General features: G+C 47.1%; 2 protein-coding genes across 10 annotated transcripts in view; one reads left to right on the top strand and one right to left on the bottom strand.

Moving 5' to 3' along the window:
- Window positions 1-23,954, top strand: part of Gon4l (gon-4 like) — a 61,094-nt gene extending 37,140 nt beyond the window's left edge. For 6 of the 9 annotated variants that reach the window (XM_048454898.3, XM_048454878.3, XM_087897358.1 and 3 more), the window contains exons 14-31: window positions 634-832; window positions 1,277-1,363; window positions 2,880-3,048; window positions 3,648-3,792; window positions 5,610-5,760; window positions 8,108-8,224; window positions 8,470-10,146; window positions 11,709-11,964; window positions 12,576-12,760; window positions 13,685-13,882; window positions 15,854-15,997; window positions 17,388-17,531; window positions 17,613-17,732; window positions 19,457-19,567; window positions 20,692-20,902; window positions 21,301-21,922; window positions 22,006-22,108; window positions 22,633-23,472. In XM_048454898.3, coding sequence (XP_048310855.3) covers window positions 634-832; window positions 1,277-1,363; window positions 2,880-3,048; window positions 3,648-3,792; window positions 5,610-5,760; window positions 8,108-8,224; window positions 8,470-10,146; window positions 11,709-11,964; window positions 12,576-12,760; window positions 13,685-13,882; window positions 15,854-15,997; window positions 17,388-17,531; window positions 17,613-17,732; window positions 19,457-19,567; window positions 20,692-20,902; window positions 21,301-21,922; window positions 22,006-22,108; window positions 22,633-22,782 — 4,789 coding nt within the window. In that variant the 3' untranslated portion in view covers window positions 22,783-23,472. Of the gene's footprint in view, window positions 1-633; window positions 833-1,276; window positions 1,364-2,879; window positions 3,049-3,647; window positions 3,793-5,609; window positions 5,761-8,107; window positions 8,225-8,469; window positions 10,147-11,708; window positions 11,965-12,575; window positions 12,761-13,684; window positions 13,883-15,853; window positions 15,998-17,387; window positions 17,532-17,612; window positions 17,733-19,456; window positions 19,568-20,691; window positions 20,903-21,300; window positions 21,923-22,005; window positions 22,109-22,632 lie in introns of all 9 variants that reach the window. The other 3 variants (XM_085678135.2, XM_085678133.2, XM_048454939.3) reach the window with 2 other exon arrangements.
- On the bottom strand, window positions 23,002-27,054 carry Msto1 (misato mitochondrial distribution and morphology regulator 1). Its single transcript, XM_048454962.3, has 14 exons — window positions 26,905-27,054; window positions 26,677-26,812; window positions 26,160-26,229; window positions 25,980-26,055; window positions 25,536-25,590; window positions 25,319-25,406; window positions 25,108-25,225; window positions 24,892-25,026; window positions 24,640-24,792; window positions 24,216-24,347; window positions 23,960-24,144; window positions 23,678-23,782; window positions 23,498-23,595; window positions 23,002-23,274 (listed from the first exon to the last, which is right to left on the bottom strand). Exons 1-14 carry the CDS (start codon window positions 26,986-26,988, stop codon window positions 23,060-23,062), a joined length of 1,650 nt encoding a protein of 549 aa, XP_048310919.1. The 5' UTR covers window positions 26,989-27,054; the 3' UTR covers window positions 23,002-23,059.
- Window positions 27,055-27,294: the final 240 nt, after the last annotated feature.

The following is a 27,294-nucleotide window of genomic DNA, read 5'->3' as shown; positions in this document are numbered from 1 at the left end:
AGGTCGTGCTCAGCAGGAGCTCAGCACAGCCACGACAGCCCCTGTCAGCCCGCCCCGCACACGCAACCTGTTTCCTAACGTTGCTGTGGACACAGTCCTGTCTTATTTTGCATCGTTTTAAATTTGACCTCAAAACCCACCACTTTCATGCCTAGCTCCCCCAGTAATGCCTTTCCTTCCTCTATTGTCTTCCAGTCCCTAATATTTTTGGGAACCTTACCTGTAAGTCTCTAGTCATGCCTGAAGGCTTGTATGTGTCAACCTTTTAGGGACTAATCTTCCTCCTGTTGCTTGTTTCCAGAATAAGTGATGAGTTAAATTACTCAGTTTCTCTGTTCACCCAGTACTCAAGCCAGATCCGTTTATCTGCCCTCACAGCTCACAGTTTCAAGAGGCAATCTGAGAAACTCTTCTGCTAAGTCTTTCCTGGGGCTGGAGAGATGGCTCGGGGGTTGGGAACACTGGCTGTTCTTCCAGAAGATGTGCCTTCAGTAGCCAGGCCCCACACTTGGTTCTCACAACTGTCTGTAACTGAGCTCCTGGCGTCTGCCGCCCTCCTCTGACCTCCTCAGGTTGCTGCCCTTGTGCTGTGCACCTAGAACAATACACGGTTGTCTTTGTTGTCGGGGATAGGTTTGAGGAGCCATTGGCCAACTTGCTGAATGAGCGACATCGGACGGTGAAAGAGCTGCTTGAACAGCTGAAAATGAGAAAATCTGCGTCCAAACCACAGCCTGACGTGGAGAAGCTGAAGCCTCAGCCGGAGACAGTGCATCAGACTCTGGTTTTAGACCCAGCCCAGAGGAGCAGGCTTCAGCAGCAGATGCAGCAGGCAAGACTGTTGTCAGTGTCTGGTAACTGCGTCATCTCGTAGCTTACCACTGACGCCAAAAGTGAGCAGTGTTGTAAAGTCAGGGATGGCTGTCTTGCTTCCCATGGAAACCTGAGAGAGCAGCATGTCCGTGACCTTGTGCTGACAGGAAAGCAAGTCAAGACCCTGATAATGCCCAGGATCAGGGAATTCAGAGTTGTTGATAATGCGTTCAAACCCCAGTAGCTGGCGATATTAGGATTTCCTCTTTCAGTCTCAGTCCCTCTGAGTCTGTGGTTTTGTTCAGAGGAAAATATCTTAGAAATTCCTGCCAAGATCCTGCTTTTACTCTAGTCCCTCTGAGAAGCAAGATATGCATGGCACGGCACGTTTGCAGGCTTCTCGGTCACATCTGTGTTTCTGGAGAGTCAATGTTACCATATGTCAATGCTTTCTCCTTCCCAGCATGTTCAGCTCTTGACACAAATCTACCTTCTCACCACCTCCAACCCCAACCTCAGCTCCGAGGCCAGCACCACCAGAGTGTTTCTGGTAAGGTTCTGTACATCCGTACCACAGAAGACTTAAGTCTGACATTAGTTTGACAAGTCCTTTTTCTCTGGTAATGTTATTCACTGGGTGTAATGTATATTTCTTCGTCTCTACTGGATGTACCTTCTTGTCCTGTGGCTTCCTCTGTTTGCATGACAGAACAGTGAGTCTCAGGAAGTGTTCTGAATGTCATTTTAATTGCATCCTCCTCATTTAGGTTTTTTGTTTTGTTTTGTTGTTGTTGTTTTCTTTGAGACAGTTTCTCATGTAGTCCCAGCTAGCCTCAGACTCACTGTGTCGTTCACCTTATACTTCTGATTGTCCTAACTCTACTGCACAAGTGCCGGAGTTACGGATGTGCACTGCAGTGCCCAGTTTGTGGGGTGCTGTGGATATAACCAGTGCTTGCTGCATATTGCTCTACCGAGCTCCTCAGCCTTTGACCCTTTGATACTTCTGATGTTAAGGATGTTGAGGTCGTGACCTGCTTATTAGGTGAAGCTTTAGTGTTTAGTATAGAAGTGCTTTTGTTTATGACATGTTTAAGTGTTTTTAAGATTTAAAAACTTTGATGGATCCTTGCTGCTTCCCATTCTTCCTTTCACTCCCCCCTGCCCCCACCAGTTTTTCATTCTTAGAGAATTAATAGTAGATCTGTGAAAGGAGATAAGAAAGAACTCTCCATTTGAAGGGGCTCTTGGGTCAAAGCATCCTGGAGAAAACCTTTATGTGGTTCCATGGTTTATTTCTCAATAACCGAAGTTCCTTTTGCTGAACGAGTGTCTTCACTTCTTAATGTAGTCAGAGGACCGTGAGAAAGTTTTCTTTAGATGCACTAGTAAGAAAATTTAAAATAATTAGATTTATTTTATGTGTGTGAGTGCTTGCCTTCATGTATGTATGTCTGTAGGTAACATGCTTGGTTTTTTTCGTGGCATCCCCCCAGGGGTGTTCCATCCCCCTGGAACTAGAGTTATGTATGGTTGTAAGCCACCCTGTCCATGCTGAGAACTAAGCCTGGGTTCTCTACAAGAACAACAAATGCTTTTAACTGCTGAACAACTTTCTAAAACCAGGAGGCGGGTGTGGTAGTCCCCTGTATTTCTAGCACTTTGGTGAAGGAGAAACGAGGACCATGATTTCAAGGCTCAGGGACTACAGAGTGAGATTCTCAAACACAAAATGTGTGTGTGTGTGTGTGCGTGTGTGTTTATGTGTGTGTGAATCTAATACACCCCATTTCCCAGCGCTGAATTTAAATTCCAGGGCTTTGAGCATACTTCTCAATAGCCTTGCTGCTGAATTAGATTCTTACTTGGAAGGAGAACATGCGTCGCAAGACTGCAGAATGCTCAGAGTGAGACTTAAAACTAAAGTATGACAGATGACTGTAGGTCCAGTCCCTGAATAGCTGAGGGTGAAGACAGAGAAGTCGTAATGGAATGCTATCACTTAAGAGAGATTTTTCCCTGCCTCTGGAGTCCTCTCAGATCTCCTTTCTGACCTTTATCCTCAGAAAGAGCTGGGAACCTTTGCAGAGAACTCCATCGCCCTTCACCAGCAGTTTAACCCCAAGTTTCAGACCTTGTTCCAACCCTGTAACTGGATGGGAGCTATGCAGCTCATCGAAGACTTCACACATGTCAGCCTCGACTGCAGTCCTCTTAAAACGGTCAAGAAGACTGGTACGAGATGCATGCTTGTTATTTTGTTTTGGGTTGGTTTGGTTTTGTGATTTTTTTTTTGATAGATGGTTTCTCTGTGTATCAGCCCTGGTTGTCCTGGAACTCACTTTGTAGACCAGGCTGGCCTGGAAATCAGAGAGATCCTCCTGCCTCTGCCTCCCAATTGCTGGGATTAAAGGCGTGTGCCAGCACTGCCTGGCTTTTAGCTTCAGGTTTTGGTTTGCAGTGAGAGATGAGAATCTTTAGTAATATTTTATGTGTAATTGTTAGGGATGCAGTATACAGAATATTTATAGTTTGTGTTTTTTTAAGAGAGAAAGCGTAAAATGATGTCTGAGGATAACAATATACGTGGGCACTGCTAGGGGCCTTATCTTCCTGTCTCAGGGGATAACGTGTTCCACACGAGAAAGGACAAGGGAATCAACATGGTTTAGCTCCTGTTAGGCATATGTTAGGTTGAAATGGCTGAAAACTTAGGGGGGTGGGGGGTTCAAGGCAGAGAAGACGATCTCTGCTTGAATGCTGAAATGGATTTCTACCCTTTGTGGAGCTCTCGTCCTTGGACGGTGCTTACCACACATCATCTTTTCCTACAGCCAGTGAGTTTCCCTGTTTGCCGAAGCAAGTGGCTTGGATCCTGGCCACAAACAAGGTTTTCATGTATCCAGAGCTCCTTCCAATATGTTCACTGAAGGCAAATAATCCTCGGGATAAGATCATCTTTACCAAGGCTGAGGACAAGTAAGTTTACTGTGAGGATCAAAAGAATACATTAGGGAAAGAGAAAGATGGTTGCTGTGAAAAGCATAGGCGAAAGTAGATGTGACCAAGGAAAGCCGTGTAGGTGGACAGAGTTTCAGCCATGTCTTTGGCCGGAGATGTGGCCCAATTTTTTGTTATTATTATTATTATTATTATTTCCTTTTATGTAATGGGTGTTTTGCGTGCTTGTATACCATATCTGTGCACCACGTGCATAACAGCCACAGAGACCAACAAAGAGTTTTGCTGGATCCCCTGGAACTGGAGTTCTCTGCCCTGTTGTGAGTCACCATGTGGTGCTGTGATCTGAGCCCCGGATGACCCCTCTCTCCAGCCCTGCCACACATTTTTGAAGTACTTAAAAACGTTGTTTAAACTTTTGTTTATTGGAAAGCCAATCTTATAGTAGTACTAAAAGGAAATGCTCAAAGTAAAAGTTTTTAAACTGTTTTCCTCCCTCCCAAAGACAGTGGTCCTTGTTCATTTTACCCCATTGGAGTTTGAGTTCTGACCCTCCTCCTCCTCCTCCTAATAAGTCAAAATACAGCTGTGAGCCTTTTAGCCTAGTATATGTGGTGCTGGGTGTTAAATTCCCCTCAGGTCTTCGTGTGTGCTGGGTACTCTGAGTTACTGCCTTAGCTCCCTCCTGGAATTCTGATAGAGCTTAAGTAATTTAAGTAATTTTGTAATTTGCTTTTTCAAAAACACAAGGACTTGCCTGGGGGTGGTAGCTTATGCCCTTAATACTAGCACTTGGGAGGCAGAGGCAGCCCTATCTCTGTGAGTTCGAGGCCGGCCTGGTCTGCAAAGAGCAAGTTCCAGGACATCCAGGGCTACACAGAGAAACCATGTCTTGAAAGAAAAGAAAAAGAAAAAGAAAACCAACAAACCAAAACGACAAAGAGAAAGCACAAAGATTTCAAATTATCATTTAATCCTCTGAGTCATTTATTATTATTGTCTGAGGGAGGCCCTCAAGCACCCAGTGTCTTATTTGAAAAAAGCTCTGTCAGTGAGGCTGACCTTGAACTTTGAACCCTCTTGGCTCTAAAATCTTAAGGGCAGGTTTTTGGTTTTTTTTTTTTTTTTTTTTTTAATTTGTAGTGAGGTTTTCCTCCTTTGCTTTTTTTTTAGGTTTGTTTTGTTCTTGTTTGTTTGGGGAAGAAAACAACAGTGTTATTGTGTTGCCTGGACTAGCCTCCAGCTTAAAGCAGTGGTCCTGCCTCAGCCTCTCAGAAGGGTTGAGGTTGCAGGAGTGTGCCACCATGCCTGTAGCAGCTTGCTGTGTGAGATGTTATGCTCTTTTTGTTATTATTTTGAAATGTGATCCTTTGTGCTTGGCTAGTGCTGTGTCACTGGCCCTGATTATGTTATCTTTGAAACCAAACTGGGGGCACTAGAGTTCGGTCCGGCGAGTTCCATGAGAGCCCTTGTTTACTTGATACAGGGTTGTGCCCTGGACCCAGGCTGGTCAGAGCATGGCATCTCCTGCCTCAGCCTCGGGACGTTGAGAGTGTGCCACTGGCTTTCACTGGCTTTCCGTTCTTCTGTGTTATCCCAAGAGCTCACCAAGGATGTATGTGCAAAGAACTTTAAAGCAATTTTATTTTAACAGTGCTGTGGGAGTAATCTAGGGTCTTCCCTATGCCACTGTTCCCATCGTGTTTGCTTTTAAAGTACTCAGTACTCTGTAAATATCTGAAGGTGTAAAAGGCGCTCGTGAAGCATGAGCGGTTTGGAGAGCTCTTTTGAAGAAAGGTCTGTGAAGTTAGGTTGTATCTTTGCTTCTCTCTCAGTCTGCTAGCTTTAGGACTGAAGCACTTCGAAGGCACTGAGTTTCCTAAACCTCTAATCAGCAAGTACCTTGTAACTTGTAAGACCGCTCACCAGCTGACGGTGAGAATCAAGAACCTCAACCAGAACAGAGCTCCTAACAACGTGATTAAAGTGAGTGTTTCCTGCAAGCTCCCCCGTGCCTCCTGCAGAGGAGCACCCAGCCCCTTCTCCTCCTCTCAGCTGTCGGTGAAGGCAGTGAAGTCCCTCCTAAAGGGGACTTGTAAGACATTCATCCATTAATTTGCTCTGGAGTACCTTCATCTTAGCTTCTCTTTTGGATATTTCCCTGAGTAAGAAATTATGCAGGCCAAAGGATTCCACATGTCCTGGATCCTTCTAGCCCTCTTGTATCTCCCTTACTCTGACCTTCTACAGGTAGACAGTATTGCATTTGTAAACCTTCTCCGCAGTGCTGCTTTTGTTTTTTAATTAAGCATGTTTCTGTGTGTGGGTGCATGCAGTCGTGTGCAATGGTTCAGATCCCCTTAAGCTGCAGTCGTGTGCAGTTGTGAGCCACCTGACACAGCTGTAGTCCCAGGGGAAGAGGAAGAAGGAGACTGTGATGGTTTCATTTCCAAAGTCAATGGCTGGCTGGAGGTGCTGGCGCACACATTTAATCCCAGCACTTGGGAGGCAAAGGCGGGCAGATCTCAGTAAGTTCTATCTAGACCAGCTTGAACTCTATTGCATGCTCTAGGACAGCCAGGGCTATACAGAGGGATTCCTTTCCGCCTGGCTGACAGCGGTGTGCTGGGAACTCAGTTTGGGGTTCTCTATGAGAACAGAACCTGCTCTTAACCACTGAGCCAACTCTGCAGCTTCCGGTGCTCCTTTTCATTTAGACATTGATGTCAGGGTTATGCCGAGTATACTTCAGGAGTCAGTAAGCCAGGTGTGCTGCTGTATACCTAAGCACGGAGAGTCTGGGTCTGTCCACGGCTCCATACATTATCCTGTTAAAAAGAGAAAAATAAGAAAGCAAACAGAAAAAAGATTTAAGTAGTTTAAAGAGCCAAGAAACTTTTTCGAGGCTTTAGTTGTGGAAGTGTTTAATCCCTTTTTCTCGTTGCCCACGTTGTTGGAAGGTGATGTGATTACCCCTTCATTACACAGCAGGTTTATAACTGACTTATTAATCTCAGTCTTGGATTCCTGCCCTCCTTCCTTCCTTTCTCTTTTTGGCCTCCCTCTTTCCTTCCTTCTTTTTCTTCCTTCAGTGCTAGGAGTGGAGGAATCAATAAACCACTTCCCCAACTCACCTTACTTACTGATATACTTAAAATTTGTGTATGTGTGTGTGTTTAAGATTTGTCGTTTTATATGTATATTTGTGTGTGCCTGCGTGTATGTGCACCATATGTGTTCAGGTGTCCGTGGGGGTCAGAAGAGGACATTGGATCTATGAACTATAGTTACAGATGGGTGTTAGCCACCCAGTGTGGGTTTTTGGAACTGAATCCAGGTCCGTGGAAGGAGCAGTAAGCACGTTTGACTGCTGAACTATCTGTCAGCCCCTTGATTGATTGATTTTTTTTTTTAATCACACTTACTTATTTTGGTAAGGGCATGCACATGCGACAGTGCACACATGCACACACGAGGTCAGAGGACAAGTTGAGAAGTCTGTTCTTCCTTGTAGCTATGCACTTATGAACTCATTTTCTCGTGCTCAGGCCAGCTGCCTGTCCCATTTATTCTTTTTATCACTTATTTGTTTATTTGTTTGAGACAGGAATCTATCTGTGTAGTTCTGACTGTCCTGGAGCTGGCTGTGCAGACCAGGTTGGTCTAGAACTTACTGAGATCTGCCTGCCTTTGCCTCCCAAGTGCTGGGATTAAAGGTGCGCGCCAGCACCTCCAGCCATTGACTTTGCAATTGAAACAGTCACAGTGTCTCCTCCTCTTCCTTTCCCTCTGGGGTTACAGATTGCCCTATCGTGCCTGGTTCGCAGTGTCTTTTCCGCTCACCACTCTTCCTTGGTGAAAGTCACTTCTGTTTTAGAGGAGGGGAAGGGCTGTGTGCTCGAGCAAATGTTTAATAAGATTATTGACTTCCTTTTCTATGTCCCCTACATTTCGACGTCTCCCTCCAAGGGGTATCCTTGGGGAAGATAATTTGAGTCTTTTTGTTTGTTTCCAGACAGGGATTTTTGAGTAACAGCTCTAGTTGTCCTGCAACTCACTTTGTAGACCAGGCTAGACTGGAAGTCCCCGTGATCCCCTTAGCTCTCCTCTAAGCGCTGAGATAGTTTTGAGTCTTGGTGATAATCAGGATGGACATTTACATTTATATATTTAATATTTGTGAAACTTTCATTAATTAGAGGTATATTGTTTGAAATACACAAATATTCAACATTTATTACTGATTCATCCCTGTGTGTGTCAAATAACCAGCCCCCCCCACCATTTCCCAGTCTGAACAAATATCACTTAAAATTTGTGATTTCTTGCTTAGTTTTATAAGAAGACCAAACAGCTGCCAGTTCTCATGAGGTGCTGTGAAGAGATCCAGCCACATCAGTGGAAACCACCCATTGAGAAGGAGGAACACCGGCTCCCATTCTGGTTAAAGGTCTGGCCATCCTTCAAGGTCTGCATGAGGCAGAAGTCCCTAAAAGTTCCTGTAGGAGTTAGATGATAATTTCTGACATAAAATTCAGGGAAGGTCATACACTTGGGATGTGGTTTTCCTAGAACAGATGCACGGAGAAACGCTTCTCGGGACTGTCTTCTACTAATCCTTAGAGTCCAGAAAGGTAATTTTTCTTTCCCCTAGATTCTGACATGTGCTAGAGCACAGTGTTTCCGTTCCCTTAGGCCAGTCTGCAGTCCATTCAGGATGAACTTCGGAACATAGCTGAAGGCGCTGCAGAAGGAGCAAATGTGACCACAGCCACAGAGGGCAGCGCAGAGCAGCACTTGGAGAAGGCCGGCCTTGAATTGGGGAGTACAACTCAGTACCCATTGCTGATGCCCAAGGGTGTGGTACTCAAATTGAAGCCAGGTTCCAAGCGTTTTTCCAGAAAGGCTTGGCGACAGAAGCGGCCATTGGTCCAGAAGCCCCTTCTCATCCAACCCAGCCCTTGTGTTCAACCCGTGTTCAATCCTGGGAAAATATCAACCTGGCCAACTCAATCAAAAGTCCCTCCAAGCAATAGAGTGGTCCAGATTCCTCATCTGATGCAGACAACCACTGTCTTACAGACACTTCCTGGTTTCCCTCCAGTGGGAGTCAGCGGAGAAGATACTTTTGAGTCTTCTGCAGCACAGCCTGCTGTACCTTCAGGTCCTGAAGCCAGGACCAGCTTCCCCCTGTCTGAGTCTCAGCCACCACTGCCTTCTTGTTCTGTGCCCAAGATAATGCTACCCTCGCTTGCCCCCTCGAAATTTCGAAAGCCGTATGTGAGGCGGAAGCCCACAAGAAGAAAAGCGGCCAAGGTTTCTCCTTGTGTGAAACCTGCCCCCATCATCCACTCCACGCCTGTCATCTTCACGGTTCCTGCCGCCACAGTGAAGGTTGTAGGCCTAGCCAGTGGCTGTAACGTTATCCAGCCCGTTAGTGCAGCCGTGGCCCCAAGTCCGCAGACCATTCCTATCACCACTCTCCTGGTTAACTCTTCCTTTCCCTGCCCGTTAAACCAACCGCTCGTGGCCTCCTCCATCTCACCCTTAATTGTTTCTGGCAATCCTCTGACTCTTCCTGTCCCATCTATTCCTGAAGATAAGGCTAAAGTGAACTTGGGTATTGCTGATGGAAAAAATGCTCCTCAAAACCCTGACTCCACATTGAAACCCCAGGAACTAACTCCCCTCTGTGCTGCTGTCTTCTCCAAAGAGGAGCCTCGGCCATGGTGTCTTTCATCAGGTGCAGAAAGCCAGGGCTCATCGTCTGAATCGAGTGCCTGGACGGGTGTGAAAACAGAAGAGGTTGCACAGGCATTAGAGCCCTTGTCTCTGAGTCTTCAGGAATCTCTGAACTGTGCATCGAAGGATCTAGAAGAAATGGTAAAGATAGAAGCTGAGGATTGTGTGGAGGAAATCTCTGTTAACTTCCCTGAGCAGGACTTTGGGGAGAAAGTGAAAGAAGAATGCTCTCTCGAAGCAGACAGTGGCTGCCCTGAAGAGAAGCTGAATAGTGCTCTAGAGATGAGAAAAGACACTGTCCTGCAAAAGAAGGAGGAGACTCAACCCGCCAAATCCCTTTCCATGTCCCAAGACCTGCCCGATGATGGGCGTACAAGTGGAGTTGGGAGCAAAGGATTACCGTCCTCCATGGAGCAGGACATGATGCTTAGCAGTCCTCCAGGGAAGCCTGAGGATGCAGCCAGTGCAGAGGGTCAGTCTGTGGGGACCCCAGCAGGACCAGACACTGGAGGAGAGAAAGATGGGCCCGAGGAAGAAGAGGAGGATGACTTTGATGACCTCACTCAAGATGAAGAAGATGAACTGTCATCAGCTTCTGAGGAGTCTGTGCTGTCTGTCCCAGAGCTCCAGGTAAGAGCCAGAGTAGTTGCAAGTATATGTGGACTCAGTAGAATGTTCTTTTGTATGTTATAGTCATAAAGTGTCCTTTGACTTGTGCATGCATTATGGGACATAATTGAGAGACTTGTGAAGTGGAAACAAACGGGACAGTCTCTTTGGGTTGTGCTCATTTCATTGTCAGTTTGAATCACTTGAGCATATTTTATTTTTCTACTTTTGCATTTATTCTTTTATTTATTTGGGTATGCGCATAACATGGCATATGCATAGAGGTCAGAGGCCCAGGAGGAGGCGGTTTCTCCTTCCATCATGTGGGGCCCAGGAATTGAGCTCAGGATATCAGGCTTGAGAGCTGTTGTCTGTATCTGTTGACTCATCTCATTGACTCCTTGAGCATACTTTAAATGCCAGACAAACTAACAGCAAAGCCCATAGCACGGAGACTGTAGGTAAAACGACACCTGTTGCCAACCTTGATGGCTGGAGTGCTTTCCCTGGGGTCACATGGTGTAAGGAGAAAAGATTTCTATAACTGATTCTCTGTGCCCCCCCATGGGTTCTACAGCATGCATGGACCCCTAGCGTATGTATACAGACATAAATAAATGAGATTTAAAAAAAAAACCAAAAACAGACAAACAAACAAAGAAACCCGTGGTGGGGAAAAGATGGCTTCCCAAACAGTTTCTGTGGCTGACAATCGTATTGCAGGTCTCTAATCACAGCCCTCAGGGTTAGAGGCAGGTAGATGAGTTCACGGTCACCTGATGGACAGCGTGAATCCCAGTACTGCCTGTTCTACACAGAGAATTCCTGTCTAAAACAACCAACCAGAACAAAAGAACACTTGTTGCTTTTCCATAAGATCCTGATGTGAGTCCTATCACCCACCTGGCTTCTCACAATCTACAGCATCTTCAGTCTCAGAGGATTGTGTGCCCTCTTCAAGCCTTTGTTGGCATGTAGTACTCAGATATACATGCAGGCAAAACTCTTTTACTTATAATAATGTAATGATGAAAAAAAAGTTTTGCTGGGCCCTTCTGATAGTACCATCACTTGGGAGGCAGAAAGGTGGGTCTCTGAATTTCAGGCCGGCCTGGTGTGCAGAACTAGTTCTTGGACAGCCAAGGCTACACAAAGAAACCCCATCTCACAATACAAAGCAAAATTTAAATAACTCTTAAGAACTAGAGGAATAGGTATGTAATATAGAGCATGCAGTTGTCATGTGCAAGGTCCTGATTCTATCCCCAAACCTGCAGAAAGGAAGCAACGAACAACAATAGAAAGAGAGAGAGAGAGAGAAAGAGAGAGAGAGAGAGAGAGAGAGAGAGAGAGAAAGTTAAAAACCTCCTCCTAGGTATGGGTCATGTTAGAGGAAAGCATCTTCAGGAAGTCCAGCAAGCTCAAAGGCTGTTGTGCTGCCCGGCCCTGTCCCCAGTGCCCTCAGACTTCTCCAATCCAGAGTGGTGGCCCTGCTTTACCTTAGATCCTCCTGACCCTGCTCCTGTACTTCAGTCTCTGTGAGCTGCTCGGAGCCCTTGGAAACAGTCTTTGGGTGCATTTAGGAAACAATGGAGAAGCTGACTTGGCTGGCTTCTGAAAGGAGCATGAGTCAGGAGGGTGAGTCTGAGGAAGAGAACTCCCAGGAGGAGAACTCTGAGCCAGAAGAAGAAGAGGAAGAGGAGGCAGAAGGGATGGAAGCCTTGCAGAAAGAGGATGAAGTGAATGATGGAGCAGTTGGAGATGCTGCTGAGAAGGCCCCTTCCACCTTGGCCTCACCCAAGACTACTCCAGAAGTAGAGACCAGCATAACCCCACCAGGTGAGTGTAGCTGACCCTCTCAGGAAAAGTTTCCCTGGCTGCAGTGCCCAGAGGGCAGTGTGTGTAGTGTGCCGCTTACAGAGTCACCCAGTAGCCGGGAGGAGTCTTTCTCTCTCCAGCAGCTTTCCTTCCCCAAACCGAATAGGCTGGTGCCTTTGAAACACAAAAGACACAAAGTTAGAATCTCTTTCACACTTCATTTACAAAAAGTCCCTCTGTTTTATCTGTGGTTCTTGCCTCCTCTGTTCTTGAAGTTATGAACTGTTTGGCTTTCATGTTTACTCCTTAAACTTCTTTTCTCTCCTCTGAGGCAGGGTCTTACTCATAGCTCAGGCAATGTTCTGTTGTTACACTGCCTCTCTCCATTGTAATGTAACTGTAAACTGGCATGGGACTGGGTTTTCCTGCTGCAGTCCTCAGTGTATTCTGGCCTCCCCATCACTTTGCAGTTTTTGTTGCAAGCTGGGTTTGCAAGGAGGCAGGATTGTTTTGTCTTCTATTTTCTGGCTATTCTTTTTTCAAGTTGTGCATAACTGTATGGGATCAGTGTACTGTGGTGGGTTGCATAGTTATAGGGATTGAGAAAGAGTCTTTTTCATATGTACTCCAAGGAGACAACATCAAAACTGCTAGAAGAAACCGAAGCCGTCATCGAGCTCGAAACAAACGGGGGAGTCGGGCTCGGGCCAGCAAGGACACCTCCAAGCTGTTGTTGCTGTATGATGAGGACATTCTTGATCGGGACCCCCTCAGGGAACAGAAGGACCTGGCCTTTGCACAGGCTTACCTCACCAGGGTAGGCAAACAGCTAATTTTTTAGTTTTTAATGCCTGTCTGTGTGTATGTGGCTGTTGCTGCTTTGGAGGAAGATGTTTTGAACTGGAAATGTGACTAAGGGGGTCGTTCAGCAGGAAGCAGCAGGTCGTTTAGTCTAGCATGGACTGGCCTGATCCAGCACAGTCAGAACTAAGGTTTTTCCCCCATGCACAATAGGTTTTGTGTCTGCCTTATTTGCTTGCATATGCCACAGAGTTAGTTCTCTTAGAGACCCGCAAGGGCATCTAGAATTCAGCCGTGTTTGGGATCGTTGTCAGTGCCCCATCCTCTACCCAATCTCTTTCAACCAGGGATTAGGGGAATGGTGATACTGCTAGCCACAGTGCCACGTTGTGAGTTCACAGATTGGGTTGACATGTTACCGTTAGTGAGCATTTAGTGAAAAGAGTGGCAGGTAGTATGTAGCCTGGTGTGCTAATCTCGGGATTGTCCACCCTGGTCTTTTGTTGTCTCCTGCTACCCCGAGTAGCTGCTTCTCAGTTAATCCCCGGCAGAGCGGTCAGCTGCTGCCGCTGCTGTTGTTGCTGTGCTGTCTGTTATTTTTAACATTCTAAGTTCGGGTTATTAATGTACCTGGTATGACCTGTATTAGAATCTAAAAATTCCTCTTATTAGGTTATATTTGGGGCTCATGTCATGAAGGCAGTCTTAGCAATCCTTAGTTTTGTGACTCTGATCTCAAGAAAATACAGGTTGTTCAGTTGCCCCTCAGAAAAAAGCAAGTCTGCATTGCTGCTTGTTCTGTGTCCTTTGTCAGCCTCAGGTCAGGGAGAGCCTCTGAAGGATAACTCTTAGAACTGTGACCGTAACTCTTTCTCCTGTGCTCTTGCATGTTCTGGAGGCCCAAGGAAAGGATGTTGACTATTGGAAGTCTTGTATGTAGGTGCGAGAAGCTCTCCAGCATGTCCCTGGCAAGTATGAAGATTTCCTGCAGGTCATCTATGAATTTGAGTCAAGTACCCAGAGGCAGACTGCTGTGGATCTATACAAAAGCTTGCAAACCCTACTCCAAGACTGGCCTCAGCTCTTGAAGGACTTTGCTGCTTTCCTGCTTCCTGAACAAGCCCTGTCCTGTGGACTAGTAAGTAGATACACAAAGACTGCACAGCAAACTCTAGGTCAGAGGCAGACAGGGCTTGAATACAGCCGAGTCAGATAGTTCCAGTCTTCTGATTCTTTCAGCTCACCCTCACCCCATTTCACAAAGTCTTCTCAGGTCTTTCTCTTCCCAGTTCTGCCCTTCCATCTGTTTACAGTGTGTTTTCTGTGGCTCCAGTAGAGACCTCCGTCAGTCATATCTTCCCTCTCTCCTCACGGGAGAAAAGTATATTTTTGGATTTTTTCCCCCCTTTTTTTTTGAGACAGAGTCTCTGTGTATCCTTGGCTGGCCCAGAACGCACAGTGTAGACCAGGTTAGCCTTGACCTCGCAGAGGTCCTCCTGCCTCCGCCTCTCAAGTGCTGGCATTAAAAGGTGTGTCCCACTATGTCCCAGCTCTTGCTTTTACTAAATATTTGTTGAGTGTCAGGCAAACACATTGATACTATGACTGTAGTAGTTAAAAAAAATAAGATTTCTGCCTTCTAAGAGATTTCATTTTCATGAATAATGTCTGTAAAATATATAGATTATAAAAATAGTCACATATATAATACATAACCCTTTATGGTGATACTTCATAGAACACTGGAGTAGAAAAGACAGCACACAGGAAACTGAGGCGGAAGGACTGCTGCTGCTTCATGGCCAGCCTAGGATTCATATTTTTTCAATATCCTGGGGGACACAATGAATTCCTGCCTTAAAAAAAAATAATTAATTAAAGCAAAAATTTGAAGCCTAAGAGTTGAAATGGGAGGAATGGCAGATTGGGCATGGCCACTCCTACTTGTCCTTGTTCTTGAAAGGAGACAGAAGGGGGGTGGACAGAGACAGGGAGGGAGGGAGAAGGAAGGCACAGGAGAAGTCAGTCTAGACTTCTTGTTCCAGTAGGTGGGAATTATCACAGCATTCTGATAGGTTTGTGATCATTTGATGGTTAATTGTGAATAAAATGTCCACCTTCGTTCTGGCATCATTGTGATGATTCAATGAATGTATGTGCAAAAGTAATTTTCAGGGCTAGACAGATGTCTCTGAGGTTGAGAGCACTGGCTGTTCTTCCAGAGGTCCTGAGTTCAATTCCCAGTAACCACATGGTGGCTCTAGAATGAGATTTGGTGCCCTCTTCCGGCGTCTGAGCATGCACGCAGGCTGAATACTGTATACTTTATGAATAAATAGAGATTTACTAAAAAAAAAAAAATTTTTAAACTCTGAAGTTCCACTGAGTTTGAGTATTTGATTTTATTATTTGTAACATAAATACAAAACAACTTAAGATATAGTTATCTCCTTTACTTATTTGTTGAGACAATTCTCATTGTGTACCCCACGCTGACCTTGATCTTAGAATCCTCTTTTTTTTTTTTAAGATTTTATTTATTATGTATACAATACAGTGTGCTGCCTCCATGTATGATTGCATGCCAGAAGAGGGCACCAGATCTCATTGTAGAGGTTGTGAACCACCATGTGGTTGCTGGGAATTGAACTAAGGACCTCTGAAAGATCAGTCAGTGCCCTTAACCTCTGAGCCATCTCTCCAGCCCCCTCTTAGAATAGTCTCCTACTATTATGCAAGAGATGCTTATCTGTTGAGTTGTTTCTTAATTTCACAGGTTGGTAATTTTTAGGATCCTACAATTGACTGTTAAGATTTTAAATACTTTTAAATTTTTTTTTTTTTTTCGAGACCGGGTTTCTCTGTAGCTTTGGAGCCTGTCCTGGAACTAGCTCTTATAGACCAGGCTGGCCTCAGACTCACAGACATCCTCCTGCCTCTGCCTCCTGAGTGCTGGATTAAAGTCGTGCACCACCACTGCCCAGCCAGGATTTTAAATAGAATTCAGTCATAACCTGAGCCTCTGGCCCATTGTTTAGTTCTTCTCAGGGCCTTCAAGTTCTGATCCAGCTGCATACTGATTCTTTCTCATCTTCCTTCCGTTTGGTAGTTTGAGGAGCAGCAGGCTTTTGAGAAGAGTCGTAGATTTCTTCGGCAGCTGGAGATCTGCTTTGCAGAGAACCCCTCCCAGCACCAGAAGATTATCAAGGTCCTGCAAGGCTGTGCAGATTGCCTTCCTCAGGACACCACTGAGGTACTCCGTCTGCCTATTTATTTATGTGTATGGGTGTTTTATGTGCATGTATACATGTGTACCGCATGCCAGCCTGGTGCCTGTAGAGGCTAGAAGAGGACATTGGACTTATTGGAAGTTGAGTTACAGATGGTTGTGAGCTACTATCTTGTCCTGGGAACCTAGCCTGGGTCCTTTGCAAAAGCAGTAGGTCCTCTTAACTGCTAGGCCCTCTCTAGCCCCCTTGGCCTCCTTCCTTTTTATTGCACTTTCTCTGTCTGCCTAATGTGTCTTTTCCCTCTGGAGTATAAACTAAGGCAGAAAAAGTGTTTCCTACTTCGCTACAAGCCCAGGGTCATGGAAGAATGGCTCCTGAACTCCAGAGCCTGACTGGTCCTCTGTAGCCATCAGTACACTAGAAGGGGTTAGGAAGAAAGTGGGTGGTTGAGGAAGGTTTTGGACTCCTCATTTGTTTCTTCAAGAGACCAATAAGGCAGGAATGGAAAGTCCTGTCATTGGGAATTGTATTTATGATCATTATACTTCCTCTCCACCCAACTCCCACCCCTGTAGCAAGCAAGCAGGGAAATGCTTTAGAATTTTTCGCTATCAAAGCAGTGGCGCACACCTTTAATCTCAGCGAGCAGGAGGCAGAGGCAGGTGGATCTCTGTGAGTCCCAGCCCAGCCTGGTCTACAGAGAAAGTTCCAGGACAACCAGGAGTACACAAAGAAAGCCTGTCTCTAAAAAAATTAGTATGTACCAATGAGCTGGCTTAGGTGGTGAGGTTGTGTGCTGCCGAGCCCGTCTGATGCCTTTATTCTTTGTGGATAAAAATTGGGAGTTTGATATTGGGCTAATAACCTGAATGTCCAGCGAAGCAACAGAGAAGCAACCAGTTACCTCCTATATCTTTCTCGTTCCTCCATTCAGAAAGGCCTCGACCCTCTCTAAGCCTTGCCCTTTACTTCCCATCATCTGTCCTCAGTCCTCCAAAACATCAAAGATTAATTTTGGTCAGTTAGTAGCTAGTTCTGCCCTCTGATTCAAAACAGACTTTATTGTCAGTCTCGGGAGTATCAGGATGCAATCAAAATATCACAAAACACCTGACGATAAATTCAATCCCTGGGGCTCCTGTGAGAACTGACTGCTAAGCCATAAGATCTGAGTTTGATCCTTGGGAGTCCAGTCCTTTGACTCCCACAGGTGTCCTGTAGCATGCATACATCCACACACAGACACACACACCAAACAAATAACAAATAAATCCTTGTAATCTAAAAATAAGATACTTTTTAAAAAAACTTTGCTGCCTGTAGAAGGCAGACTATGGGTACATTTGGGATTGGTTTGACTGCAGTCTAGGAAGACTCTCCAGATGTCTTCTTGGCCTTCCCAACTTTCCTCAGCTTAAGACACAGATGTGGCAGCTCCTCAAAGGCCATGACCACCTACAGGATGAGTTCTCCATCTTTTTTGACCATCTGCGCCCAGCAGCTAGCCGGATGGGTGACTTTGAAGAGATCAACTGGACCGAAGAGAAAGAGTATGAGGTACAGGCCTGAGGCTGCCAAGGGGAGGCTGTCTGCGGGAGGGTGTGGCCAGTCTGCCTAGTACCACCAATTTTTGTTTAGTTTGATGGCTTTGAAGAAGTGATCCTCCCTGATGTAGAAGAGGAAGAGGAACCTGCTAAGGTGTCCACAGCCTCAAAGAGCAAGAGGAGAAAGGAGATTGGGGTCCAGAATCATGATAAGGTATAAATGGTTTTGGGAAATACCTGCTTTTCATGAATCAAACTTTGGATTAAATTCTGCATATATCCATGTTATATATAGGATAGCTCACAGTATTAAGGTTGGAGATGCTCATGGGGAGCAACCCAAAGGTGAGGCTGCTGTGGAGAACCTACGAGACTTCATTAGATGATGCATGATGCCACGTACTTATAATTTCAACACTTAGAGTCCGAGGCAGGGGTATTGTGCAAGTTCAAAGCTCGCCTGGGCTAGCTATATGGTGAAACCCTATCTCAGAAAAGGAAACAAAACGAAATGGATTGTAGTTCATTCTTTTCTCCCTAGCTCAGTGCTACCCTTTTTCTTACCTTTGGGTTTTAATTTTTCAGTTTTGCCCATGGAAGGAAATAGAACCCTCTAACGATAAACGTAGCAGTTGTGTTACTATGTGGCAGCATGTGGATTATTAATTAGTTCGTGTAATTTTCATAGTAATCCTGAGGAAAGTTTTATTTATGTGACTAAAGAGCCAAGAGAAGCTAATGCCAGAGTGACTTTGTCGGGTGTTTGTGCTGGGACACTGACGTAGGTGGCTTAGTTTAAGCTCTAGAGTCTGCTCACAGTCAGTACCAGAGCGAGCCGTGACCCCAAGCCTGATGACTGGAGAGTTGTTCACCAGACTCATATGGTCAGGCTGTTCTCTGATCTCCATACATGTGGTATGATGAGCATGTGTGTACATATAATATAGTAAAAAAAATTAGATGTATTAGTTTTAGAGAAAAATGTGTGTTTAGAAATATATCTGTGGAGTTCAGGTGCCCAGAGATCTGAAGAAGGTGTATGATCTGGACCTGGGGTAAAGGTTGTTTATGCACCTCCTGATATGGGGTCTCCTGAAGTCAAGTACTATGCAAGAGCAATACATAATTGCCCTTACTATTGAACTACTTCTTCAGCCTCCAAATTAGTCTATTTTTAAAGATGATGATGATTATTTGGAATAGACTCTATGTAACCCTGGCCTTGGAATTATGTAAACCAAGGTTGACCTCAGTGTCAGAGATTCACATGCTAGGATTAAGGCATAGGCCATTTTTTTAAGCTTAAAAATTTACATTTACATACTTTGTGGGAGAGAGTGGGGGCTACATACACATCTGCCACTGAACATTTGTGAAGGTCAGAGGACATTTGGATACCAGGGATTAAATTCAGGTCCTCATGCCTGGCAACGCGGTCCTTTGTACCTGAGTCATCTCACTTGCCCAAAGAGACGGCCTTTTTGTTGTTTTGTGTTTTTGTTTTTCTGAGACAGGGTTTCTCTTTGTAGCTCTAGCTGTTCTCAAACTCACTCTATCGACCATGCTGGCCTCGAACGAGCCTCTGCCTCCCAAGTGCTGAGATCAAAAGTGTGTCTTGGCTTTATTAAGTGAAGAGTCACTATACAAAGCCATTTAGAGAACACACAGGGAGACAAAGTCAGTAATCTGGATCTCACTTTGGAGATCTCCAGTGCATTTCTCAAAGTCTGAGCTATGTCTGCTGCTTTCTTTGGATCATTGTGGGTTCTTTCAGGATTCACAACAGGCTGGAGTCGAGATTGTCTCAGTGACCTCCAGGGTGATTGGGTGTACATCAGAAAAAGAGTGGGAGGGACATTCATAACTACGGCCTCTCGACGCAGCTGTTTCTTGGTTCTGAAAATACCTGGCAGCTAATCAGGCTGGGGTATCTTGTAGGAGACTGACTGGCCTGAAGTGGCCAAGGACTGCTCCTGTTCCTGCCATGAGGGAGGTCCTGATTCTAAGCTGAAGAAAAGCAAGAGGAGAAATTGTCATTGCAGCAGCAAGGTGAGGCAGGTGCTTGGTGTGCTGGAACTGCCTAGGCCATACTATGCAGATGCTCCTTTCTTGTTACTTGTGTATTTGGTTTTGTTTGTTTTGTTTTTGTTTTTGAGATAAGGTCTCTCCACATGGCCCAGGCTGTCTTCGTACTCACTATGTAGATGAGGCTGGCTTCAAACTCAAAGACATATAGCCTGGCTATATTCTGCCCTGCTGTAGGTCAAAGCAACTTTATTCATTAACCAATAAGAGTAACACATAGACAGAAGGACATCCCACATCATCAAGTTATTTGGGCTAATGGCTTAGCAGAGTATAGCCAGGTGGGAAATCAGAACAGAGATTGAGAGAAAAAGTAGGCAGAGTCAAAAAAAGAGATGCCATGTAACTGCTGAAGGAGACAGACACCGGAATTTTACCTGGTAAGCCACAGCCTTGTGGCAATACATAAAATAATAGAGATGGGTTAATTTAAGATGTAAGTGCTAGCTAGGAATTTATGCATAAGCCATCGGTCAAGCAGTGTTAGAATTAATATAGTTTCTGTGTGATTATTCGGGTCTGGGCTGCCAGGAAATGAACAACCAGTCTTATTAACTCTTATATCTTAAACCATAATTTTTGTTTGTGTTAGCCACATGGCTTGATACCTTTATCAACCAGGCATTCTCATCTTGCTTCCTCTGTGTCTGGGTGACAGCTGCAGACTGACTCCTCTTCCGAGAACTCTCCTGTTCTTGTCGCCCCGCCTATACTTCCTGTCTGGCTACTGGCCAATCAGCGTTTTATTAAAATACAAGTGACAAATCTTTACAAAGTACAAGACCATTGTCCCATAGCACTACAGTTACATTTTGCAAGTTTTTAAAGAGAGTCTTTGATTTGAACATGGTGGTCCATGCTTGTAATCATAGCACTTTATAGACATAGACAAGAAACTGGGAAATAAGACCCTGTATAGCATGTTCCAGGCAGCCAGAGCTACACAGAGACCCTGCCTCAAAAAAACGAGTGGCTGGAGAGACTGCTCAGCAGTTAAGAACCTGTGAGCAAAACAGACTAGAGTGACTTATTGTCAGTCCTCGTAAGTGAAGATCAGACATTGTTAACTCAGAGAGTCACCCTTGCAGGTTTGTGACAGCAAATCTTACAAGAGCAAGGAGCCTCTGGAGTTGGTGGGTAGTAGCCCCCTCCAAGAGGCAAGTACTATGCCTGGAACTAAGGAAGGAGGACAAGGCAAGGACATGTTGGAAGAGGAAGCCCTGGAGGAGCAGGAGAGTACTGATGTGACCCAAATTAGGCCTGGCAGGACCACCAGAAAGGGGGAGACCCCCACTCCAGGTAAGCCGCCTGACTCCAAGCTGTGCTCACTACAGGAAACTGATGCCGAGCTGAAACACCTTTCCAGGTTCATGAAGACCATGGAGATCCCTTTTCCCTTCCTTCTCATGTAGTTAAAAGATTTTGTTAAAATGCCAGGCAGTGGTGGCGCACACTTTTATTCCCTGCACGTGAGATGCAGGGGCAGGCACGTCTTTGTTTTAGGCCAGCTTGGTCTACAGAATGAATTCCAGGACAGCCAGGGCTAAATTGTCTCAAAATTCCTGAAGTCTTCTCCTCCCCATTAGCTCCCTCCTTTGCTTAGTGACTCCATCTCCACTTCCCCCAGTCTTTGCTCCAGTAGCTCCCCAGTGGCTGTGGTTTTCAGTGTATCCCCTGATCCCCATGTTCCTCCTAAGCAGGGTCGACAGTAGGGAGTGCCGTGCTGTGCTCTGCAGAAGTGACTCTCGTGGAGCGACCCTTGGAGGGCTCAACCCTCTGCTCACCAGAGACTCCCGGGCTTCCTCCTCAGACTGGAGTTGAACTCTCCTCTGTCAGGAGAGACCAGGCTGGGCCTGAAGTTGTCTGCTGCCTTGGTACATCCACCACACTTCCTGAAGAGGGTGAGGACATGAAGGCTTCTGCTAATTCAGAGACTATTTTGCCGCTCCCAGATGCAACAGAAACTGAGAAACTGCCAAGCACTGTGGAGATCCCCGCTTCCCTCCCAAGTCCTGTTTCCTCAAGGACTAGAGACACAGGGAGAAGACATATATATGGGAAAGTCTGTACTCAGAGCTGGCTACTTGAGAGCCCAGTGGAGGCAAAGACAGCCCATATGGTGGCTCCTATCTGTGCAACTTCATCAGGAGTTGGTGCCTCAGAGATCACTCCCAAAGCTGCCAGAGGGGTCATAGCTGAAGACAGCGGAACACAAGGCAAAGGTCCAGAGGGGGGTCTGCCAAAAGCCTCAGAAGCTACTGTCTGTGCCAACAACAGCAAAGTCAGCTCCACTGGGGAGAAGGTGGTATTGTGGACAAGGTAGGTAAAGACAAGCTGTGTTTGCAAAGAGTATAACAGGTCCACAGCGATCCTCAGACCTAACTATGCTGCCTGGCTTACAGGGAGGCCGACCGAGTGATTCTCACCATGTGCCAGGAACAGGGCGCACAGCCCCACACCTTCAGCAGCATCTCTCGGCAACTAGGGAACAAGACCCCTGTTGAGGTGAGGCCAGGCGGGTCATAGGGTGATGGGGAACACGGCCCCTGTTGAGGTGAGGCCGGGCAGGTCATAGGGTGATAGGGAACACGGCCCCTGTTGAGGTGAGGCCGGGCAGGTCGTAGGGTGATGGGGAACAAAGGTGGGAGGATGGGGCCAATGGGGTTTACAGTCATAAGGAACTTTTAAGGCAATAATTGGTTCTTTTAAAGTTTGGCCTGAAGAAAGGCTTGGCCTGTTGTTGTTTTCTTTGGAGATGATTTTCACTAAGTCCCTGGCTGCCCTTGAATAATGTAGATCAGGCTGGCCTTGAACTCAGGAATCCTCCTGATTGCTCGAAATTGAAGGTGTGTATCACCTTCTGGCAAAAAAGGTTCTAGCTTTGTTACCAGAGAGGACTGTTAGTTTGTAGCATTTGCCTGTTTCTACAGAAGACATAATAACCCTTGGTCTTGCTCTGTATAGTAAGTGGGTGCCAAGTTCACTGTAAGCAGACTGGACCCGCGAGCCCAACCCTCTTCCTTTGCTAGGTTTCCCACCGTTTCCGAGAACTCGTGCAGCTCTTCCACACAGCCTGTGAGGCCAGCTCTGAGGATGAGGATGATGCCACCAGCACCAGCAATGCAGACCAGCTCTCTGACCGTGGGGACCTGCTGTCTGAAGAAGAGCTGGATGAATGAAACCCTGGGCCCAACCCAACAGCCCTCTGTACAAGGGTGGTTGTACTTGACTCATAGAGACCTTGAACCTTGACAGAGCCAGTTGGGAGATGGCTCTGCGGCCTGTGTCTCTCTCAGGGACTTCAGTGAAGACCTTAAAAACACATTCTGTAAATAGTGGATAATGGGGCTTGGCTCTTTTGTGAACTCGCTGTCTTGCAGCAATCCTAACACACTGGGTTCTTGCACCCGGCAGCTTTTATTACAAATTATCTCCCCAATCCCTTTCCCTGGAACATCAGTTTGAAAGGCTGTTACCCTCCTGGTAACACTGGGCCAGGCTGTGCAAGTCCTGCAGCAGCTCCTCCATGTCGTCCTGCTCTACCCCAGCGTCCATGAAGCTCGCCCAGCGCCGCAGGTCAAGTCTGGCAAGCTCTTCAGCCAAGTCTCCCAGGGTGTGGTACAAGGATGAAGATGAGCGCAAGGCTCCAAACACAGGGATGCTCTGCACTGCTGTAGAGGGAGAGAAGAGGGTTGCTAAGTGAGCCGGAGTCTACTCGGGGACTTGGTAGACTGTAAAGAAAACAGTTAAGTATGTGTGTCGTCGCCCTAGTACGCCAGCACCCTAGAGGGGCTGTGGTCGGGTGGAGGAACGCTCAACTGTGAACTCTCCGGATAGCACTTTTCATTCAAAGACAAAGAGTAAAACTGCTCTTGTGTGGCTCAAGTGTCCTACCTGCGCCATCCAGGGCCAGCCCCTTGTGACTGAAGCTGGAGAAGAGGTGTGGGTAAGGAGGAGCCACTCTGCAGGGGGTCAGCAGCAGATGCGATGAGCTGCAGGCAGACAGTGGTAACTCAGAGAGCGGAGCCACAGAGGCCGCTGGCAGCCTGGGGAAAGGGCAAGTGCCAAACCGACCTTAAGACTCTAGGGTGCTGCTGCTGTAAATACTGGGCCAAGACTTCTTCTCCAGAGGCACACGCATGGAGAGCCGAAGGCAGAGGTGTCCCTGGGTTGAGCTTACTGCCAGAACAAAGGCAAACCCACATATACTTGGCTGTATGAATGGGAGCTAAGAATTCTTACACCCTTGGACTGGAAGCTGGGTCAGTCCAGAGCTTGTATTAATGTGAGGCAGTGATGGCAGTCGAAAGAAAGTGTACTGTCAGGAACAAAGACCTCTAACAACCCGGTCTTTACCTGGTGTGACTTGTTCTGTCTATACCCCTGAGCACCACTGACTGGGCAAAGCACCGCCTTCCAGCAGAATCCCCGCAAGCAGAGAGTGGGGTCCATGGGATGGCTCCTCCAAGCTGTCCCAGGATGTCAGGAAGGGATTGGTCTGGATCCAGTGGGAAGGGGATGACTGCTTCTGCCGTTACCACCTGCAGACCAGGAGGCGTCAGGTCACAGAGCCTTCCCTGGGCTCTGGCCAGGCCCTCAGAAAGCTTCTTACCTTTTTCCCGGAGAAACTTAGCAGATCAGCCAAATGAGCCATGGGAACCATGGAGGAACGCAGGCGGAAGGGAGCTGTGACTGTGTCCAGGGCTGTAGCAAGAATGGCGCTACAGTGGAAGGGCAGAGTGGCCTGTCAAGTGGGACAGAAGGGGACACTGGGTCTTTCGGGTGTGGAAAAACACATCAAGGGCAGAGATCTAAGGAATGAAGTAAGGCTGTTCGTTCTGTGGCCGGATAAACAGAAGGTGCTAAGAGGTCAGGTTTAAGGTGGGAACCCAACTTGGTGTTAAAAATGATTCCTGAGTATGTGTTGGGTGCTAGGTTCGATCCCTAGCAACACATATACATGGCCGGGAGGTAGGGGTGAGAGAAGCAGAGGCGTAGTAAATAGAGCCTGACATAAATTGAGCTTTGAGCCTTACGTCATAGTGTAGGTAAGGGAAGTTGACAGGTGGCTTGGGTCGCAGGCCCAGGTGTCCTCCCAGGGATAAGGGACAGACAAAAGAGCTGTACCCAGTCAGGTGCACCAGACCAAATGCTGTGTTTAGGAGACGATAGATATTTTTCTGGGGCTCCTGGTAAAAGAAATGAGAATGGGTTGCTCCACATAACTTCCTCAGTGGGGTCATCTCCTTCCCACCAACCCTGCTGCTTTTCTTCCAGCTTCCACTCACCCCAAGACTGTAGGGAGCAGGGAGTAGACCCCACGTTATTACTCCTCGTCCTGAATACTCGTCTTGCAGTAGCTCTGCAGTTTTAGCGCCTACTCCAGAGAAGCCATCGTGCAGGTCACACAGTATCTGGAAGCCCTGCAGAGAGAAGGTCAACAGAATGCAGACTGGAACATGAGACGAGCGTCTACCCTAGCATCTGCATTGTCACATAGCTACCTGCAAGTAGTCACATTCTTCCACGTAGAAATGTAGTCTGTCCTCCAGCTCCTCCAGGTACCTGGGCTCCTTCAGGATACTCTCCCCTTGTCCAAAAGCCTCCAGGCGACCTGTTTCACTACCAAAAATCACCGTGATAAAACCCCAGTCCTGTCCTTAACTCCCCAGTCTGCTGTTTTGGAGGAGAGCAGGTGAGATGGAGTCCCCATACCCATCATGGTTGTACTTCTGAATCACACAGATGCTCCGCGGATGGAGATGCACTCTGAGGAAGTCTGACCAGACTCTGATGCTGTTCTCTGTATGAGAAATGGTTTTGGATTTGTACCAGGGATGTACTAGTGGGCAGCCTGAAGAAAGAGCAGATGAGCTGTGCCTTCCCCAGAGTCCCTGCTCTGTTTAGTCTCCAGCATCAAGGGACATCTCACCTTTGCCATTTTGGATAGGTTTGGTCCTCCAGACACCATCAGTGTTCAGCACTCCCTGGGAGGGGTGAGAAAAATGACATTTAGTTCTAGGAAGTTCTCCTCTACTGTGTTTTTTTCTTATGTGTTATGTGTGTGCCCCTGTGGATTTGATGTGCACCACTTGCCAAAAGCCAGAAAATGGTGAGGTCCCCAGGAACTGGTCACAGGTTGTTTTGAGATGCCTGAAAGGGGCATTGGGAACTCAGCTCAGGGTCCTTTGAAAGAGAGGCGAGGATTCTTACTTAGCCTCTAAGCCAGATTATAGGTTCCTGCCCGTTTAGAGCCAAAGGTGCTTTTTCCAAAATCGAATGTTTCTAAGCTATTTATAGTGGCTAGATGCCTCCTTTTCTGCCTTACTACTTTGCCTGTGGTAGGTTTCAAGGTTTAGGGCAGTGACCCCATCACCTCTGCACTCAGAAGGTCCTGGAGGTTAGGGTTCTTTGGGTATTTTTCTTCTCTGTGTGTGGTGAGCTTCCCTTGCCTGAAAAAGAGTGGAGATGAAGTGAAAAAAATGTCCGTTTGATGCTCTCTCCAGCCTTTATGCTCGTGCTCTGGCCCTCCCCGCTTCCTACATCAGACACACACCATGCTACTGCAGCCTCTAGCTGCCGGTCCTTGTAGAGGCCACCTTCTTCCTTTAGTGAATTCAGACTGCCTGCACAGAGATGAAAGACAAGGTCAAAGCCTAGAGCATCATCTCCCTCAGACAACCTGATCACCTGTCAGGTGATGTGTGGTAGCACTTGGCAAAACTTCTTGTTTGGCTTTTGAGATGAAGTCTTCCTACGTACCCTTATCAACTATGTAAACCAGGTTGGCCTTGTACGCAGAGATCTACCTGCCTCTGCCGGGATTAAAGACGTGCCCAACCGCGCCAAGTACTGCACTTGGCTTTTTAAAGCATACTTGATAGACGCTAGATGGATGGGGAATCTGGACTCCATCCTGCTGGTAGCCGTGGCTCTGCCCATTCCAGAGTTGAACAGTCTGCTCTTCCGGTGTCCTCTGGGGGCTTGTCCCCTGTGCGGGTTCTAAAGTGAACCAATGCTAGGGCCTCACAAGCAAAACGGGAAAACTTGGCTGAGCTCCGCCATTGCCTCACCTTTCAGATCCATGAGGATGAGTCGTGGCGTATAGGTTTCCTGGCCATGCAGCGTCCTGCCCGCTCGGTACAGGACGTCGGGGCACAGCTCCCCAGGTGACGAGTCGTCTTCGGTCCTATGTCCCAGCGCAGCATCCTGCAGAGTGCAGAGGGCTGAGTGGAGTGAGAAGGAGGGGCATCGCCATGTACCTTCCGTAGGGAGCGCCGGGCCGTCACTCGTAGTCTGACCTGCTGGTTCCACCAGTGTGCCCCGACGAAACCCGCGAAGTGTCCCAACTGCAGCGTGAGTACCTCGCGGGCCCCGCCCGCCATACCGCCGCCGCAGCGCACCGCTCCTCTGCCGCCCCGGGGGGCGGGCCCCGCGCCCCGCGCCCTATTGGCTCTTGAGCACGTGCTTTCCCGTTGCTACACGTTGGCTCCGGCGTACCGCTCGCGACCCGCCTCTTCCTCTCCTGAATAACCGGAAGCTGGCGCGTCGCTGGTCCCACGCTATTCCCTCTCCGCTGTCAGGGCTCCTGTTCTGGCTAAGGTCATGGAAGGTTCTCCCACTTGTTTTTGTCAGTCTTCTCGCAGATGCCTCCCTCTCCTAACTCGAGAGAAAAAGAAAAACAAAACAAA

The sequence above is a fragment of the Myodes glareolus genome, chromosome 17, assembly GCF_982192425.1.
Source record: "Myodes glareolus chromosome 17, mMyoGla1.1, whole genome shotgun sequence".
NCBI lineage: Eukaryota > Metazoa > Chordata > Mammalia > Rodentia > Cricetidae > Myodes > Myodes glareolus.
This window is presented reverse-complemented; position numbering and strand designations above follow the sequence as displayed.

Excerpts from the sequence above, each read along its gene's own strand:
- Msto1 (XM_048454962.3), bottom strand. The coding sequence starts at position 26,988 with ATGGCGGGCGGGGCCCGCGAGGTACTCACGCTGCAGTTGGGACACTTC. Across the intron at positions 25,407-25,535 it reads ACCTATCCAAAATGGCAAAG|AGAACAGCATCAGAGTCTGG; the intron begins GTGAGATGTCCC and ends TTTCTCATACAG. Across the intron at positions 25,226-25,318 it reads CAGAAGTACAACCATGATGG|TGAAACAGGTCGCCTGGAGG; the intron begins GTATGGGGACTC and ends GATTTTTGGTAG.